The sequence below is a fragment of the Pithys albifrons genome, chromosome 8 (assembly GCF_047495875.1).
Source record: "Pithys albifrons albifrons isolate INPA30051 chromosome 8, PitAlb_v1, whole genome shotgun sequence".
NCBI lineage: Eukaryota > Metazoa > Chordata > Aves > Passeriformes > Thamnophilidae > Pithys > Pithys albifrons.
Window position 1 is genome coordinate 9,757,359 of NC_092465.1, and position 20,707 is coordinate 9,778,065.

General features: G+C 40.4%; 1 protein-coding gene across 1 annotated transcript; it reads left to right on the forward strand.

Moving 5' to 3' along the window:
* The first annotated feature begins 1,256 nt into the window (after positions 1-1,256).
* LOC139674956 (protein mono-ADP-ribosyltransferase PARP14-like) lies at positions 1,257-20,336 on the forward strand. The gene is made up of 17 exons (XM_071562021.1): positions 1,257-1,506; positions 3,001-3,140; positions 3,232-3,265; positions 3,985-4,194; positions 4,759-4,995; positions 6,052-8,321; positions 9,946-10,176; positions 10,421-10,642; positions 11,085-11,148; positions 12,100-12,249; positions 12,900-12,962; positions 13,918-14,085; positions 14,211-14,417; positions 14,505-15,113; positions 15,662-15,792; positions 17,072-17,246; positions 18,513-20,336. The coding sequence occupies exons 1-17, from the start codon at positions 1,302-1,304 to the stop codon at positions 18,797-18,799; spliced, it is 5,403 nt and encodes a 1,800-aa protein (XP_071418122.1). The 5' UTR covers positions 1,257-1,301; the 3' UTR covers positions 18,800-20,336.
* Positions 20,337-20,707: the final 371 nt, after the last annotated feature.

Genomic DNA, 20,707 nt, shown 5'->3' on the forward strand with positions numbered 1-20,707 from the left:
AAGGGACCTAAAAGGATCATCAAGTGCAACTTCTGACCCTGCACAGGACAGCCACTGCGAGTGTTGACCAAATGCTTCTTGAACTCTGGCAGGTTTGGGGCTGTCACCACTACCCTGGTCACAAGGAAACCTGCTCCAGTGCCCAGTATTTTCCTAATATCCAACCTAACCTTCCCCTGATGCAGCTTCACCCCGACACAGCTTGTTCCACCCTGACCTTTTTCTTCTAGCAGTGATGTTGCAGAATGTGTAATATGTAAAATTTTTCTTAAGAAAACCATGTTCTTTGATCTTTGTATATTTTCAAGCTTAATCAACAAGAAAGGAGATTTAATCCATGAAACAGATAACAGCTAGCAAGCAAGCTCTAACTAATGTCCAGGTGTTAGGCAAATTACTTGTTGGTAGAATTGCCTTGTTAAGGTTTAGGGCTCAACATGTTTCAATTATCTCGGACCTAGGGGGATGTTAACAAAGCTTGAGGAGAAGGATGTACCATTGATAGTGCACACAAGCAGTGCCACAAGGACATTTATGAGCCATAAGGACATTTGGCAGGACCCCTGAGATAAGAAAGAAATTAATAAAGACAACTCAGCTACTGTGCTGAATCAGCTTCAACTGGATTAAAGGTAATTCTTGCAAGGGGAAGTTATGACCACTGACTCATGGCCCACTGAGTGAAGAAACCCACCAACCCAAAAGAAGAGAAAGACTGAGCGTGTGGACTAATTGGCATGAGAAGTGAGAGAATAGTTAACCAATAGAAGATAGAAAACAAAAAGAGAACTAAGTAACTTGTAGCCAATGAAGATTAATATTTATACATTAATAAAATGTATAAACAGGGAAAAGCTTTAGTAGTTTCTATGCTGTCTTTCTGGATTTGTCACCAAGCCCGTCTTTCTGCACAGAACTGTAAATAAATCAAATGCCTGGACTCCGTGTATGGATTGACCTCTTGCACACTGGGTGAAAGAACCTCTTTTGGGACAGCAGCGAGACGGGCTGGCAGCCCCCGGCCTGGGGTCAGGGAGGACATTTTATCAGGTGATGGGGACTGCCCGAGGTACCTTTGGGTGTTGGAGGGGGAGAGAAGCTGAAGGATGGGGGTGTGAAGCTGCGACCAGGGGGCTCAAGTAGCCGACCTGGGGCACGTGTATCGCGACAGGCGGCAGCGGACACCCGACTATCGAGGGCCTGCCGGGAGAAGCCACGCCCCGCCGAGCCAGGAAAAGAAAACGAACCGAAAGAGAACTGAAAGCGAAAGGGAAGCGGAGAGCGGAGCACTCAGTGCAGCTATGGCGGGGCAGTGCCCCGGAGCCTTCCCGGTGCTGGTGCGCGGGGACTGGGGCTCCCCCGACCCGCCGCCCGCGCTGAGGAAGAAGCTGCTCTGCTACTTCCAGAGCCAGAAGCGCTCGGGAGGCGGCGAGTGCGAGCTGCGGGCAGGGACCGACCCCGCCACCGGGACCGGGCATCTTCTCGTCTGCTTCGCCCGCCCCGAGGGTGAGCGGCCGGGCCGGACCGGGCGGGTTGGGGTGGCGGGACCCGGCGGGTCCAGGGGCCGGGAGATGGTTTAGTGTGTGGGCTCCCTCCGGGGGTGAGTGAACGACTCGGGGTGGTAACTGACAAGCCCGAACTTTGTTCAATTTCAAAGATACATACTAACTTAGTTGTTGTAATGATATATCTTGTCTGGTACATGATGCACGTACGGTATAGAATGGATAGCATGCAAACATGGTGTGATTCTCGGGGATGTCCTGTGCAGGGCTAAAAGTTGGACTCGAGGATCCTTTTGACTCCCTTCCAACTCAGAATATTCCATGATATTTACTTAAATATATGCTTAGATTTGGTGCTTAGTACTATTCTCTGGATTGTGTTTTGTATTAAGTCTATAAGCGATTAAATGTACCTTACGAGGTGTAGATATGTATACATCAACCTTCATGCACAGCAGTATTTTCTGGCTTGCCCTTGGAATAATAATGCTTACGTTAATCTAACAATAGATGTAATATTTAGAGATACGTATTAAAAATATGGCATATATAACATGCACGTATTTCTCTAAACTTGCAGCAAGGTGGGGAAGGATTCAGCTGGTTAGGTGTATACGTACGCATGCATGCGTGCACGTGCATAGAGAGACACACACATACATATATATATCTATATATATATATATAGATATATATACACAATTTTTGTTTCTTGCCTTATGCTTCCCAGTTGCTGACTCGGCCAGCTGGTAAGTTCAGGACAGGTAGCCTCCAGCTATTTTGGAAGAGGAAAGGGTGGGGCCGCTAACCGGGACTCAGCGGGTACCGCCATGAAACGTGATAGAGCTGAGCTTTGCATCTCTGGTGTTTCTTCGGGGAAATAATGTCCTCTGCTGTTCTTCCGTTTCTTTTCGGGAAGAAAGCCTTGTGTGTGCTGTATTAGTTGAGTTTAAAGCTCTTTCATTTTGTGGGACAGCGTATGTGTCTGTGCTGGGTCCGGCTAGGACAGGGATAACTTTTGCAGCGGGCAGGAGGGGCACCGCCAGGCCCCTGGGGATATTGGATCCCACCTCAGCCAGGCGCTGGGGGAGAGGAGAGGGAGGGCGGTTCTCCGGTGTTTGGGGAAATGTGCGGTCGGATGAGCAATGGCATGTGAAGCGCTCGCCTCTTGTACAATCTGATGTTAGTATTAGTGATGTTACTGCTCGTTTTTCTGGTTTCATTTCTGTTTCCAGTAAATTTTTCTTATCTCACGCCGTGGTCTTTTTTTTTTTTTTTTATGCCTCCAGTTCTTTTCATCCTCCTGCGGGGTAGGGGTGGGAGGTGGGGATGGAGCAAGCAGCATGTGGAGTGGGATGTTCCAATGGAAAAAATAAATTGCAGAATACCATTCCTAAATCACAACAGCGTCTTAGCATAATGGTGGAAAGGTGCTATGTTAACATAAAGATGCATTTCTATTCAGATTTTCACTGGGTTTTTCCATTTTATTTAGTGAAGCAACGAGTTCTTCAGAGACAGACTCATGAGTTGCATTTACAAGGAAAAGAAAAATTGAAGTTGATTGTCACAGAGCCTGAAACACTACTAGCTGCTGAAGGGGAGACATTTGAAGAAAAAGTAGTTCCCACTAAGGTGAATAAAAATTGTAATCTAAACCAGAGCTTTGAAACAGTGGTGGGAGTGTCAGATCAGTTACCGGTATTTTGCTTTTACTTTATTTTAGGCTCTGGATGCTGTGAGCAACCTTCAGACAAAAGGTAAAATTCTATCCATCACTCTGTGTGCTGATTCTTTATAAAACAAAAATATTGATGCTTTTCTCCACACATGGCTCCTGTTTTGTGAGGAGTTCACTGAAAGTTTCTGAGTTTGGTAGCGTGACTCTGGTGATACAGGGAAAGATGTCTGGCTACGGATGCTGCAGATTTGATCACCAAAAATGGAGTTCACCGTGCCAGACATAGACCCCAGCCCGGGTTTTAGCTTCATGCCACACTGATGGCAGGGCATGATGGTCATCAGGAGGCTTTACATTGAGTCACACAGAGCTACTGGTGGCCTGTGGTGCCTGTGGATGTCCTGAGCTATATTCAGGCTTGTTGTGCTTGCACCCCAGCTGAGAAACAGATGCAGAGGCTGCAGGTTCTCTCGCAACCGTTACTGACACCTGAGCAGCTGTGGCCTCTTATCTCAATGGCTTTTAGTTTAGTTTAGTCTCTGGCCCAGAGACATACCAATGACCTTGGACTTGTTTACTCATGCCTATTTTTGTGCCACCAAAGAAGCTGCCTGCAGCCCTGCAGAATATTGCATCTGGGTTCTTTTGGATCCCAAAATGTCCAGGAGTACCCTGCAGTATTTGTTTGGTTAGCAATCTCTTTGCTTTGGGAGGGAAAGAAGAGAAAGGGTAAGAAGGTTCTGTTTATTCCAGGAAGCGTGAACCATGTAATGTGACTCATTTATCTTTCTGTTGCAGAGGGTTTTGTTCCAAATGATGAACTCCAGGGGAAAGCTGGCCCTGCAGAGACCTCACCTTCAGTGGTCTTTGAAAACATACAAAAATGTGGTCTAAGCTGCTTACGTTTACTGTTGGAGAACATCAGTGGCCTGACTGCAGATGATGACTTCACTGTGGAAGTGATACCTGAAATGAATGTTGCTGTAGCTACCTTTATAAAAAGTACTGGTAAGAGAGAGTGATAACACCATTCATTTCCATGTCTGTGTATGAGTAATAGCTTTCAGAGCTTGATTCCTGTCCCGTTAGAGATCCAGACTGTTTTATAAAAGTACCTGAGTTGCAATGTCTCGAGAAAGATGTCTTATATACAGCTCCACAAAAGTGCCTGTGATCAAAATGTTACACTGAAAAAAGAAAATGATGGCATCTTCATTCACTGAAATTGGATGAGAATGGTTCCTTGTTTCTATCTCATTTTGGGTTAGATGAAGAAGAATTGGAAGTGCACTGAGTGTGGGGATTCCTGCACAGTCTTGAGCTATATAAAGTCTCCTTTTGAGAAGACAGACTACGTACACAATGAGAACAGAGACATAGTGATAGTGAATAGCAGAGAGTAACATGATTGTGTGCTTTTCTCCTTTTTAATACAATGCAGAGTTGTTTGGTACCAAAGACAGTTATGGTCCAAATACAGGGACAAGTAGACTCGGCTCATTCTCGGTGATAGCAAGGGCTGATAATGACCCAGGAAAACATGGTCAGTTCATACCGTTCTTCTGTTTACAGATACTGAAGAATTTGTCAAAAAGTGTTCACAGCACAGGAGAGTCAGAGAATTCAACATGACTGCCAGGCTTCTCGAATTGACCCAGACAATCAGGGCTGAAAGCCTACCAGACAGCATTTCCACAGACTACATCACAGTTTACTTTGAGAGTGCACGGAACGGCGGGGGGCCTGTGTCAGATGTCCAGCTCTTCCCTGAGGAGAACTCGGCCATCATTACTTTCTGCAGTCACAAAGGTAACACTGTCCTTTGCCTGACTAAGGTGCTCACAGGCAGACAACCTGCAAGAAAACCACGGCAAATTTGGGCGTTAGGAGAAGCCCTTTTTGCTGTTGCTGAAGTCAGTGTACGCTGTGCTGTTTTGAGTGCTCTGGATTTAGAAATACTGCTGCATGTCTAGGGTTTTAGAATCTCTTGTGATTTTTCTGAGGTTTTTTTGTTTCTTTTTTCTGTGTTGCCAAAGATTCATTTTCATACCTGCCTTGTGCCTGGCTTGTTCTCACTAGTGTTTTTCCCTATTTGCAGAGGTTTCTATCTGCAATACAACATTCATTTTATTTACGGGTAGAGAGAACAGGATCTGTCAATGACTTCAGCTTTCACAGTTAACTTTCAGAAACTAATTAAGTTCAAATATCTTCATTTGAGGGAAGAGTAGAGCTAAAGAATAATCTTGTTACTATTCCTTGTGTTGAATCACTGTCCTGGTTTTGTGCTGTGCAGCCTCTGGTAAATACCTCTGTATTAGGAGTCTCCTGACTTAGTAAATTTATTTACTTTTAGTTAAAGGTTTATCTGCCAGGTGATTGTTTTTATTTCTGACTATCGGAATTTTCTTAATATTTTTAACCTGAAGTTAATATGTAATTTGGATCATTATAATGTGTTTAAAGTCTCTGCTGACATTTGAAGTTCTTTGCTTAGTCCATTCCAATGAAAATGGCAAAAAAAGGTGCACTGGCATAAAGAATTTAATTTTAAGTTAAAAGTAAGGATTATTTCATAGTAGTATGTTGATATGGCCCTGCTCTGTGGTGGAGTCTCCGTAGGAAACAAGACCAAGGTGTAGCTCTACATGTAAATGCAGACACAAGTGTATTTACCAAACTAGTAGAAGCTAAGCCTCTTCCATTGTCCCTTACAGAATGCTTTGAGAATCAGAAAGACATAAAAACAGCTTTTTGAAATTAAAAATAAAAAAAAACATTGTAATAGTTCTATGAACAGAGACATTTGCTTGATTTGAAGTTAATGATGCATGTTTGTTTGTACATATGTGCACTGACTTTCAGATGTAAACACAGTCTTGGAAAGGCAGCATTTGCTGGAACAGACACTGATTTCTGTGCATCCATATTACCACTCCCTGGGAACAGCGCTCTATGGAGGAAAAAGACCAACTATGAAGATGCCAGACCCCATTGGGGTGCCACTAGACTTGTATGTCTGGCAGTTTTTACAAAGGCATGATAAACTGATGCGAGGCATAAACCAGGAAATGGCAGTTTGCCATTGTGAGATAAAATGGCCCCAAGCAGACTGTGCAAACCCTGAAGTCACGTTGTGCCCAGCATCATCTCTCTCTGAGCAGAAACAGGCAAAAATTAAGTTGATCAAGACCTGGAAGCAAGATGCTTCTAATGAGTTCTCGCGTATCATGGCACGTTACATAGCTATAAAATGTAAAGTAAACTCAGAAGATGTGAAAAACAGGTTGTTGAAAGATGTTTCTTTGGTCATAACTGATATTTCAAAGGACATGGTGGCAATTGCAGGCAGCAGAGCAGCAGTGAACAGAGCAGAGAAAGAAGTGAGGGAATGCATGGAAAAAGCCATGAAGCAAAGTGAAAGGGAAAAACAAAGTATAGAAATTCCTGTGTCAATGGTCCCAGGGATGTATGCTGTGGTGCACAATGCTGGGTTAGAAGAGAATATTCACAAGGAGTATCCGTGCCTAAAGATCTCTTATGATGACAAAAAAAAGACTGTACAGTTGTATGGGCTACCATCAGAAGTATATAAAATCAAAGCTGACTTACTGGAAAAGGTGTTGGATATGCCACGTACATCAGTTGCCATTGATTGCCATGTTTTCCATTACCTACAGTGTGTAGATAATAAAGAAATGTCAGATAAGTTATTCATTAAAAAAAAAATTAATGCTTTTTATGAACTTGAGGGCAATGCTGTGTTGCTCTATGGAGATGCTCCCAAAGATCTTTTAGAAGCAGAAAAGCAAATAAAAAACAGCTTAGAATACAAGTGCATCAATGTGGAGGACAGTGAGATCATTAAAGAAGAGCCATGGAAAAAACGTCTTGTCTTCTTGCAAAAGACATACAGTTCTTCCCAGGAAGCTGTAATCACTGAGCAGTCTGTTGGAAAAGAAAATAAAGTGATTATTGCTGGCTTTTCTAAGGCTGTTGCAGAGGTTTATCAGAAACTTAAAGATTTTGTAGATAAAAACACAGTTATGGAAAAAACAATCCCAGCAAATTCAGTGGTGGTAGAGTTCATAGAGAAGGAGAAATCTGGTGTTTGTTATGAGTTGAGGATGAAAGGTGTGATAGTAGGTTTTGACATCAAGACACCATGTATTTCCCTGAGGGGACCGAGAGCAGAAGTGCCAGGAGCAGTCAACATGTTTGAAAAACTTGTCTCATCCCTTTACTCAAAAAATGTGCCAGTTGATAAACCAGGAGCCAGAGAGTTCTTCATTGAGAGGAAAGATTCATGTATCATTGAGGCAAAGCAGAAATTTGGCTGTTTCATTAGGGTGCAAGAAGAAGAAAAAGAACAGCAACAACAGAAGAGTGAAAATGTTGGTGATAAAGTGGAAAGAAAGCTCTACTATGGAAAAAGACTGCCACATGGAGTTGTACTAGCAGTGTATAAAGGGGACTTGTGCACTCATCCTGTTGATGTTGTGGTGAACACATCTAACGAAGACCTAAAGCACATTGGTGGCCTTGCTGAAGCACTGTTAAGAGCTGCTGGTCCAACTCTGCAAGAGGAGTGTGATGAGCTGGTGAGGAAGAACGGGCGTTTCCAGCCTGGGAGCGCAGTTATCACAGACGCTGGGAAACTCCCCTGCAACAAAGTCATTCATGCTGTTGGGCCCAGGTGGAGGAAGGAGGAGCCAGAAAGGTGCGTGGACCTGTTAAAGAGGACAGTGAAGAAGAGTCTAGAACTAGCTGAAACATACAATTGTCGTTCCATAGCTCTGCCCTCTATAAGTGGAGGGATTTTTGGTTTTCCTCTGGAACTTTGTACATATTCGATTGTATCCTCCATCAAGGAGACCTTGGAAGGGTGCATAGGTGACAGGAGCTTGAAAGAGGTCCATCTTGTGGATAAGGCAGAAGAAACTGTTCAGGTCCTGAGTGAGACAGTAAAAGAAGTGTTTTCAGGTAAATCATCCTCCCCAACACTGCAGATGCCACCTGTGGAAAGCTGTAAACTGAGAAATAAGCAGGAGAAGACAAAACAGCATCTGCAGATTGTTACAACAAATGAAGGACTTCATATTCTTGTAGAGAAGAAAAACGTTCAGGAAGCCATGGTAGGTCTTTATTTTTGTGCTTGCTCTGTAACTGTATGGTAAGATCATCTTTAAATTTAAACTGAAAAGGAAGGATAGTAGGTCATACTACTTGCTACATGGGGAAACAACAGCTGTGTGCTAGCTACAAAGGGGTGCAAGCTTGCAAAACTGAGTGCTGGTTGGGATCTGTCACTCTGCAGCCATTTCTAGAGGGCAGCTGTGAATTTCAGGATGTTTCATTCCCAGCTTGTTTTGCTTTTTTTCCCAGATCTAAGGCAAACATGTAAAACAGTTTGCTATTTTCCCAAAGGGAAAGTATTAAAATACTTTCCAAAATTATTTGTATGATCTGTAGATATCTTGGTTGGATATTATGGAAAATTGGTACCTATCTGGGCTGTTGGTTTGGGAAGGCTAACAGGAAAGATGGAGCATTTTTTTTTGTTCCTTTTTCTTTGGGTATGTTAAAGCAAGAGTCTGTGAAGAATTTACTGAGCTCTAGAAAAGAGACTCCACAGGAAAGTCCATGGTTAGATTAATTTACCGAAGTATAGACCTGATTCTACTTATTTTCCTCCCATTTTCTTTTTTATTCTTTTTGCTAGCAAAGAGTTTACTACTCATCTAGACCACGAAGACTCAATTTACAACGCTGATGTATTTTTCCCTGATGTTTTTTTCCTTCAGTGATGTGGAGTGTATCTGGATAAATATCTTTTTCAGCAACTGCTGGTTTCATACTTATCCATAAATTATTACCATTATTATCCTGCTATTTCAGTGGCCATTTTGGTGCCTGTAAAAGCTGATTCCAAGAAAGCAATACTAGATACAAAAAAACTCAGTATGACATACATCAAAATACTCTGTAATTAACAAAATTACTTTGTAATTACCAAAAAATTAGCATCTTCAATAGAAAAAGGCAAAGCAATCACTAAACTTCAGGACTTTGCCTCTTTTACTTCACGACTGCACGACTACCTCCCTTCACCTCATTTTGGTGCATGAGGTGCTGCTTTTCTCATAAGCTGTAGACAATCCTACATTAGTGAAATGGAGGAAAGGGACATTAAACTTTCTACATTATGTGTACCTCATATAATACTTGCATTTTGCATCCTGTGATGATGTGGAGAAGGAGCAACGCTGCAGTGGTTCTTCACAAGGAAATGTAGGAAAGTCTGGGTCTGGGGAGAGGGGATGAAGCAGTTGGCAGAGGTTGGGTTTATTTCACCTGCCCAAACATTGACATCTGCCTGGGACAAGTGAGTCACAACCTCACCTCCACTGAGGCCTGGACAGCTCTGAAAGGAAAGATGGATGGGTGGGTGGGTGGGTGGGTGGATGGATGGATGGATGGATGGATGGACGGATGGACGGATGGACGGATGGATGGATGACCTGCTCACACATAGATACCTGTAGTGTTGGTATTCACAGTGGGTCTGATGCTGCCTACCACAGGTTTCCTACAAATCCAGGAACACTCAGTATTCAGAAGTTGTGTCGAAAACCAGGTTATTGCTCCACTGGCATCTTGTTTACTTTGCTGTACATTGCTTTGGTAGTGCTCTTAATCTGGGTGCATATTTTTACTTGAAGTCTGGCTACAGACACTCTCTTTGTAATTTTGTTGCAGACGGATGTTGTTGTCAACAGTGTTGGCACAGACCTGCAGTTTGGCGTGGGGCCTCTTTGCAAAGCCTTGCTAGAAACAGCTGGACCAGCACTCCAGGCAGAATTTGACCAAGTAAAACAAAGTCAGGCTTCTGGTGCAGGGAGTGTGGTCTGCACCAGTGGACATGCTCTTGCCTCCAAGACTGTGTTTCATGCCGTACTGTCTCAGTGGAATGGAGAACAGACAGAGAAGGTACCTTTTAATTATTAAATTAAAATTTAAAAAATGTTGGAAACAGATTTATTTGCAATCTGTCATGAAATTTCAGGTTTTGGCATAGTTAACTTAGATGACTTGACTCCATTTGATTCTGTTGGAATGATCTTAATGATGCCTTGATGTACTGAGAGCTTCTTCTCGTGCTGGTTATTCTCTTTGGAAGTAAAAATAAACAATGCCTTTAAAAAATAAAAAGTATCTTTGCTGTGTTTTCCAGGTCCTAGAAGATGTAATTAAGTTCTGCTTGAAGAAAACTGAAGAACTTGGACTGAAATCCATCTCTTTCCCAGCTATTGGGACTGGAGGATTTGGATTTCCTAAACCTGTTGTTTCTAAGTTAATGTTGGATGTGGTGTTCAAGTTCAGCAGTAGTCACACTCTGAAGAATCTCCAAGAAGTTCATTTTCTCTTAGATCCAAAAGACTTTGATAACATTCAGGTAGTTTTTCTCAGGACAAAGCCATCAATGTTACATACTGTTTTAGTTATGCCTTAATGATGTATTTTATATTGCTTTCTTAGGGCAATAATTTAGCACTTTCTTACTGCTGTGGGCCAGTGACAGTGGGATGTCTCTTCAGTGTCTCTGAAATATAAACCCAGCAAGCACAAGCTGCAGACAAAGTTGGCCTTACTGCTGGCTATAAATGCCTGTAGAAGCTCCCTCATCTTCTGACAGAGGAGTTCTGGCAATGTAGAGACATTATCTCTTATCACACTGACCACACTGGGTCTTCTGCTGTTATTAATGACACCTAAATATGACTATAAAATATGTTAGGTGGTTCAGCAAGAGCTACATGACTGTTAATATTAATTATAGAAACATTCAGTGTATAAACTGTGAAATACTATCTTTGGTACCTTTTTTCTCTCCTTAGGCTTTTACCACTGAACTACAACATAGAGCACCTGAAAGTTGCAATGCTGCAGCATCGCCATCAGGTAAGTTGTGTAGGGGCAGGAGGTGAGGCACACAGGGGAGAATGTAAATACTGTTGGATGATTTTATATGTATCAGGAAACAAAAGAATTATCATCAGGGCACAGGGCATTTTTTTTTCCTCCTAATGGACTTACATTCTTAAATGCCATTTGTAAAAACTAAGAAATTTCTTTTGTTGAGGACATGCTCAACTTCTAGTGAGGCCAATCTTAATAATATGGAAGAGAGTGTCCCAATAGCAAACCCAAGGGGAAGAACTTGCTGTCACTTTGCCACACAAGCCACGAATAACATGTCTTTCTGTACCTTTATTCTCCTGTATGGAGATATATATACAGAATGGATAATTTCCTTTCCATTTATTAATTGACTGTGGTGTGACACAATAGCAAAAACATATGAGTGAACTGCATCAAGGGTGGAGGCTTATTCATAAGGATATACAGCTTTTTATTTCCAGTTGCTGAGTATCAGAGAGATAAAGTTAAGAGTGTGCAGATAAAATATGACTTAGATAAGTTTAGACTAGAAGTAAGGAACAGTTTTGTAGCTGTGAAGGTAAAGGTGAAATAACTTACAAAAGTTATGTGATGGTCTCTCCATTATTGGCGATGCTTGAGCTGGATACTCCATTTTTTTCAGAGTTAATTGAGAAAACTGTTACAGAGCTGGTCAGGTCAGATAAACCCTGAGGCCATTTTCTGAATTCATGTTGCATGAATTTACAGAAATAGAAAATGGTTTCACTTTCACATCATTTAAACTGGAAGAATACTGTGCCTTCCAGCTTTCAGAAATAGAGTAAAGAGAAAAGCAGAGACACTTTATGTCCATCAGACTGATCTAGAGCATATTCCTTAAAAGGCTAAGTAGAAGTTTCCATCAGTGGAAGAGAATAATACCCCAAACTAGAGGAGAAGGGATTTAATGTATTTTTCTTTCCCTTGCAGGTTTTGATAGGCCTGTTTCTCCTGAAGTATCGGAAGTTCATGAAATGAAGATTGGTTCTATCACACTCCAAGTAGTTAGTGGAGATATTACCAAGGAAGATACAGAGGTTATTGTGAACATATCAAATGCATCATTTGATGCCACAACAGGTATTGTACTAAAAATGTAGTTCATTAGGGATAAATTTGGGCTAGTTTTTAGAAGGGGGTAGGGGAAAGATTTGTCCATAAGGGAATCTTCTATGAAGTGTTTTTCACATGAGAGAGAGAGGGAGTTGTGGCTAATCAGGGAATAGATCTTAAATAGCTTTCTCTCATGTCCTGAATATTCCATTTAGTTTTCAAACAGAAGGCATCTGACCAGATTTTTCTTGCTTGAAACCAAGAATGTTTAAATAAAAGGGAATTTTTAGATCAAGTATAATTCTGAACAACTGCTCTTGTCCTAAAATGTTCTCTGTAAGACAAAGCCCTGTCTTAGAGTAAATTGACCTGTAAGAAGCAGAGGAGGATTCTGACATTGTGAATTAGACATGTGAAAGATACCAAAAGATATCATTCAAAGCCATTGGAGAGTTTGGTGAGGGTTGTATGAGTTTGGGTGGTGAAACAATGAAACAGGAGGTGTTCTCTCTGCATTGTGTCATGGAGGGTACAGAGGGTACCTGCCAAGGCTTTATACTTTGTGGGATCTTGCCGTGCAAGAATTTATGGTATTTCTAGCATATAGAAGTTGGGTATAGTTTGGAGTAGAGATAGTTGACTTAATGAATGTGTATGCTTTCCTTGTGTGATTTAAGGGGTCTTCAAAGCCATTATGGATGCTGCTGGTTCCCAGGTAGTAGAGGACTGTGCTTTACGTGGTATGTTAAAATAAACTGTTTTGTTTGATTAATTTTTTGTTGTTCTCTCTGAAAACCCAAAGTTGCTTTAATTCTCTATTCTGATGGCATTTTATCTGAAAAAGACAGCTTTCACTTTTAGCAATTTTGAAAAGTCCCATTCTTGTTTTGACACCTACTTTGAGAATTTTTCTTTTCGCAGTTGTTTAGCAACAATCAAACCATCAGTGCTTTATGCACATTATTGTCATCCTGGATCCAAAACACAGCCCTGTACCAGCTACTAAGAAGAAAATTAACTCTATCCCAGCTGAAACCAGGACAACCCTGATCTTAAGTTCCTCGGTACTCTGCATTCTGTCAGAACAGTAGAGCAGTAAAATTCCAGCTCCTTGTGGTTGGCCTCTACAAGCACAGAAAGACACATTCTAGTTGCATAAAAAATGTTCCTGCTGTGAGCCCAGAAGCTCACTTTCCTGGATATTTTTCCCAGCCCTTGACTCTGTAGGCTCTCCTCAATTATCAGCCTGATCTCAGCACATGCACAGCATCTTACAGTGAGTAATTACCTCTGTGATGTGTGAGGTGGTATGTAATTCCATGCCCATCAGTCCATTCATCCTCACAGTATGACTCTGTTTTGAGGTGTTTGTAATCAAACATGAGTGCTCTGAAAAATCACAAACACCTTTTTAAAGATTCCATACTGCAGTTCTTAGATCAGTTGCTCATAATCTTAATGATCCCATTGTAAAACACGCTTACTTGAATTAGTTTCTCAAAAAATGTAATTTCTTAATCATTCTCTGCAGAGTATTTACAGAGAATGTAGAGAATCAATTAAACCCATGATAATACAGCTTACAGTATAACTCTTGCCACTTTTTCAATTTCTCTTCTAGCATCAGTACAACCAGCTGCCTTACCAGTAGCCACTTTGAAAATGTTGTCTTCTTCTTTATCTTCTCTCTTCCAGCTGGGCAGATTCAAAGTGGTTTTATTACTACACAAGGTGGAAATTTGTTGTGCAGTAAAATCATCCACTTGATTTCCAATAACCACGTGAAGAGCCAGGTCTCTGCAGTGCTTAAGGAGTGTGAGCAAAGGATGTACAAATCTGTTGCCTTCCCAGCTATTGGAACAGGTTTGTGTTTTCTTGGGAAGGCGATGAGGGCTGTGATGAGGGTAGTTCAGAAACTGGGACAAACTTAATATAGGTAATACTTGACTTGTACAAGCAACTGTTCACTGCATTTTATTTTTGTTTAGGTCAAGCAAACCAGAGTCCAGCAAAGGTTGCTGATGAAATGTTGGATGCCATAGTTGAATTTACAAGACAAAAATCAGTACAGCATTTACAGACAGTTAAAATTGTCATCTTCCAGAAGAATATGCTCAAGGACTTTCATGAAAGCATGAAGAAAAGAGAAGATTCAGATTCAACCACAACAGATTCGTGGTTATCTATGTTTAAATGTAAGTATAGGTGGGTTTTCTGTGTGCATGGGCAAATTAAACTAAAGTTCTGTTTACATCTAATAATTGACATATATTTTTTCACAGCTCTTTTTTGGGGCAAAAAGAAACCTATTGAGAAGAAAAAGCCCCTGATTTTGGAGAAGAAAGTCTATTTAGTCACATTTCAAATCTGTGGAGAAAGCCAAGAAAATGTGGATGCAGCTGAGTCCTGGATAAAGAATTTAATTTTAAAGGAACAGTGGGATGCAACTATTTCAAATGAGCTAATTGAACTTTTTGATGAGAGTCAAATTGCTGCTTTGGCAGATCTCCAGAGAAGAAAGCTTGTCACAATTGAGCTTGAAAATAAACTTTATCCCCCTCAAATTAAAATTTCTGGTATTAGCAGAGATGTCTGTTATGTTTTTGGAGATGTTCAAACAATGATCCAAAACATGAAGGATGCTGAATATAAACAATCCAAGGCAGAATTTCTTTATAAACTGGTAGAGTGGAGGTATCTAGGGAGCAACGATACCTTTATTGCTTTTGATAAACTGACAAATATGCAGCTGGAGGATGCCAAAATAGCTAAAAAACAGTATCTTGATGTCAAAATTAACAAGAAGAACTACCAGGTGGATCTGAATACTCTACAGGCTCATGATGACCAAGGAAAAACTATAAACATTCAACGTGTGTCAAAGAATGAAGGTAAATTACACTTTTATTAAATATAAACAAAACTTTAATACTGATTATTGAATGATGATTTTGATAAAAGCAAACTCAGGTATCTTCAAAAAGTAAGGTATTTCATATTTTTGTTTCCTTTTTTCTTTTTTTCTTTGACATGCTATAGCTAGCAGTTTTGATTTTCATAATTAATGGCAGGTATGACTGAAATCAGAGCATCAATTTTAAAAAGAAATACTATCCATACACACATGACTAGTGAGCATAGATTTCATGCTTAAGTCTGACAAAGGAAGTGGTGTATGAAGTGGGGGTTTCCAGCTTGTTTTCCAGCAGTTAGGTATTGGTATAGGGATAATTGGACTAGAGAAAACATAAAGTCTTAACAGTGTATGACAGAGGCACTGATGTTGTTTGGAAGGAAGAGAATACTTGTAGAATAAAGCATCACGAAAAGTACTGTCTTCTTAGCTCCCTCTATGCAGTTTGTAAGATATGCCTGTGATGCTGGACTTGTTATCTGTCATAATAATGCAATCTCTGTTTTATATATTTGCAATCAATAGAGCTCCCTAAGGAGTGGGAAGACATGCAAAATGAATGGGTCAAGCTGGTGAATCTCAAGCCATCACATCCAGAATATAAAGAAGTTGAGAAGAAGTTTAGGACAACCTGTACCAACTTTACCATAGAGAAGGTGAAATCCTGTGGTGGGGGGGAAAGTGTTCATGCTTAGGCCAGAAACATTAATATACTTTCTACGTATTTGTTTGCAAGGTGTCTGCAACCCAATACACCTTTTATATGTCAGTCTCCCTGGTGCTGTACAGAGTGGATATAAAGCAAAGCAAATTTCCTAGGAGTTGTTCTGCCTTTTCTGCTTTCTAATAGTGCAAAAACAGTGACCATCAATCTTCAGACCAACTCTGTGTTCAGCTAATGTGGTACTTCAGTAGTTAATGAAGTATTTCCAGTTAGGAAATTCTATATTGAAATGGAAGCATGAGTTCAGAATACAAGGAAAAGTATAAAGTCCTTGTAGACTGATCTGACTATTTTACGACTTCCCTGTGACTCCCAGAGCCCTTCAGGCTAAGCTGTTGGTTTTAACCTAAGTGTCAAGATTTGATCCTGCTTATTAAGAAGTCTAAAACACAATGCATAGGAATTTATTTGCCAGGGAGATGAAATTATTCTGAATGAGGAGATGAAATAAATATGAGAAAGTACAGTGAAACTGAGTGAGAATAATTTGTTTGCAAAAAATGAGCATGGTCCAGAAAACACAAATAGAACAAATATTAGTGTACTGTAGAAAAAAATCATGTAGTGACGTGATGTCTTTTTGCAAGAAAAATGGAAAGCTGTTACTGCAATGCCTTTCAGATTATACTTTGATGCAGAGACACTGCTTCCCCTTGAAATATATTCACATTGTTGTCATAAGGAGCCAGCAACAGCTATCCTCCCATTAATTTATTTTTATATAGAAGTTTCTTATGGGTTGCTAAGCTACACATTTAAGGAAGCCACTTTGTCTTCCAAGCTTGGATCTAAAAGAGAAATTAATTCAATATAATGCTATGGCTGCAGCCTACCCTTTACTGAGGAAATAATCAGTAAAGATGACTGGGATGTACAGAAGGCATCTTACAACATTGCCTCTAGCAGTGGCACAGCAGCCTGTTTGTAGGAATGACAGTGCTGCTACCATGATTGTTGTGTACCTGGTATACTGTCGAGGCATGACAAATGTATGCCCAAAATTACTAAGTTTGAAAATGTCTCATAATGTGCTTTGGTTTCTGATTTTTCAAGAGGCTTAAATATTCCGTTTCCCTACCCAAACCACATACTAACAGGGCATAGTGAAAATTACTGTCACTCTTTCAGTTTGATTTCATTTTAATACTTTCCTGCCATGATAAATATCCATCTCTACTATGATAAATACAGTTAATTTTGTAATTTTGCAGATTGAAAGAGTACAAAATCCCCATCTCTGGCAGGCATACCAATTAAAAAAAAAATCTCTCTGTAAAAAGAACAAAAGTGAAAATAACGAGAAGTTGCTATTTCATGGGACAGCTGAATCCTCTCTGAGCAAAATCAACGCCACTGGATTTGATCGTGGGTTTGCTGGAAAGAATGGTGAGTCATTATCCAAGTCAGTTAATTTCCTAACATGTATGGGTGCTATGGAATGTCAACATTATACTGCTGTCAGCACAACATAAAGACTGAAGTTGGAGAACAAAATAATAAACAACTCCAGAGAATAATCTATATGGATAGATGAATTATTTAATAGACAACTATTAAATATTTAGCGTAAAGGCTTTCTGCCTTAGTTCAAGGATTGCTTTGTCCGGTTCGTCTAGTACGGTCGTGTTGTGTTCACTGTTTACTAACATTCAAAGATGAAGGACAGGGTCCAAAAAAGTGGAACTTGGACAGAATTGGGGTGCAAGTTGCTTAGAGGTCCTGTAACCTTACTTCAAAAGTCCTTAATTTCTGCTCTTAATGTTTTCTCCCTTAAGACTCCATTCTACATGCCTAGGACTGACTTAATGTTGAGAGAGCTGGGCAGCTTAACTCAGATCTAGTTGACACTTTGGTGTGGTCTGGATCCAAAAGTAGACATTTCTCTGTCTGGATCCTCTTGAGGTCCTTACACTGAGATTTTGTTTAATAAATGAAGCCCAGCATACACAGAATATATCAGGCTGTGCACAGGTAGGAATGGCAGACACCATTTCTTTTTAAACATGATCAAAGGAGATGTAGTTTCACTTTCCTGCTCTTTGGTAGTGTCAGGAGGCTGGATTTACTTGGGAAGTAAGTGCCTAGATCCCCATGTCCTCTCTCTGCTTGTGAGCGTTGACATGCACTTTTTCATCACAGCCATGAGTTATGATTGGAAAGGCAGCTTCCCTTCTGTTAGGTTGGGTAGCCAAGCAGAAGTATCCAAAACATCAAAGCAGCCAGATAGGAAGGACCTGTCTGACTTGAACAGCTCTCTCCCAGTGTCAGAAGAAAGAAATTTATCTTGGACAAAGACATGTGATTCCTCTAACTTGCTTGGAAGTGTGACTAGAAAACTGTAATTAAAATGATATAGTCATTTTAAGTAGAAAATACTCTGAAGAATTGAAACTTGATGGATTGCAGACTAAACAAGGCTAAACAGATAGAGAAGTCCTTCTCCCCATAAGAAAGGGTAGTCAAAATCTGCATGTTGTTAATTACCTGATACCTATGAGGGTTCATATTTGACTCTGAAACAAAGGATTATTATGGAGTTTTCTGTTTACAGTCTAACCAAATTTATAACTTCTGCAGAGTTAAAAAAGAAGGGGGGGAGCTTATGAGAATAAGAACAGTAATTATATTTGAAAATGTTATCTTTCTTAACAGCTGCAGCCTTTGGAAATGGAACCTATTTTGCTGCTCATGCAAGTTATTCTGCTCAGGATGTTTATTCCGTTCCGGATAGGAATGGCAGAAAACACATATACTTGGCTCGAGTCCTCACTGGGCAGTTCTGTGCTGGGAAGCCAGGACTAATCACTGCACCACCAAAGAACACAGCAGATCCTCCTGACCTGTATGACAGCGTGGTTAATAACGTGTCTAATCCAACAGTGTTTGTCATATTTAATGACATTCAGGCATATCCAGAATACCTTATTACTTTGAAATAATAGAACAATCCTAATAGTCTGGAAAATTTTAGTGCCTTTTTACATGTGGGAATTAACATGGCAACTCTTTATTCTTGTTTATGTCTGTATTTCTTTAAGTGGTTATTGATCTATCCATGTGTTTAAATATGTCTTTAACACGAGAACAAACAGAAGCAAATATTTTAGAAGATGCCATTTCAATACATTTTAAATTCAGTTATGCAGAGATGTGGGCAAGAGGTGTGAGAACAGCTCTGAGCTCTTCCTGTGCATGGCAGAGGGGAGTGGTAGGAGAGCTGCTGTGCCTTATCTGTGGCCAGAAGTGAGCGGATAGGTCAGTGCACTTATGCATGTTTAAATATTCACAATAAAGCACCAAGTGGCTGGCTGCCTGTGAGTATTTGATTAAAATGCTCCATGCTCAGAGATTAAGTCTTAAAGTTCTTTTCCAACCTTCCAAATAGTGCTGCAATTCTGTGATTTTAATGACCTCACTCACCAGCAGCATTTTCAGACGTTCTCAGGAATCCACTCACCCTTGTTGGTGCTAAAAGTCTGGAAGAAAAAAAATGTCAGTATTGAACATGCACTTTTCATTGATTGTTTCACCCCTCTTGCCCTGTTTGTTATTCCCTAGGTATAAATTACTGTATTTATACTCATTTCTTAGGGGACTTCTCCATGGTCCCCTGCATTAAGTACATCCAGCTTCCATATACAGAGTCATTGCTTCTACAATTTTCAAGAATGTAAACAGGGACTTTTAATTTCATGTTATCAGAACTGAAACAGTAACTCTTCTGTGCAATCACCAATTTGCAGAGAGTAAACTACAGGGGCATAACTCAGTTATTATGCTTAAACAATCTGAAATTTTTTAAAGTTCTGATACCTCAGAGGTTTTTTTAGTTCTTGATTTTTAAGTTTTTCTAGATTTTTGAAGTAGTTATACTGAATGTAGGTGTTAATAGGCCAGTATTTCTAGTAAAGCAGCCACAGTAGCTTAGTAGCTTAATTTTTGCACATCCTATATCAATCCCTCAAAATTCTGTTAGCTGTTTAGTCTTCATTTCAAGGGAGAATTGCTGAAAAACACCTCAAGGCCTGCACCAGGAAACATAAACAGAGTCAGAGTGACCTCGAAAACCAGAATGCTGGAAGGCCTCCAAGGACCCAACATGATAGGAGGAAGATGAAGATGAAAAGGAGGTCCCAAACTCCCCCAGACTCAATGCCTGATGGGATGTGCGGGGGCGAAATGGGTGAATGAGGATTGCATGGATATTATAAAAACCATGAAACCAGTGTTTGGGACATGAGCATGGATGTGTATTCCTGGTGGAGCCTGGGTGCTCATTAAAGCTTCTGTTCCCTTATCTCCTACTAAATTAGCCGGGAGTTTTTCTCCGCTGTCTTTTCAGGCACCAGTTCTTTAAAACAAGTAACTAATGGCATTTGTACATCTCTGCATTCTGTACACTTAATCACAGTGATACTCTTACAACTGCCAATCAAATCTATATAAAGGAGTTTAAATAAAGTAATTTCAAACAGCTGCATTGTACTACTGAGTTGTTTACACAAAGGAACACGCCTCAACCGGACATGCTGCTTTACTTTTCAATAGGTTACAGTGATGCTATAAAGGCTTAGAAGACAAAGTTGTTTTCCTGCATTGTCCGATTTGTGCACACTGCTCATACAAACTCCAGGTGAAATTATTCTGCCTTAGTCTTAAAAAGACCTGTGCTGCAAATAGCTGCCAGGATGTCTTAAAACCTCACTGTGATGTTCTCATTGCCTGGAAAGGGGAAAGGGCTAACAGTATCTGTATGTGGCAATATAAAAAATTTCTGCTCTTCACAGCAGATGCCCATACAGCACTTCAGATGAATGTCCTGCATAAATCCCCATTTAAAGCAAAAT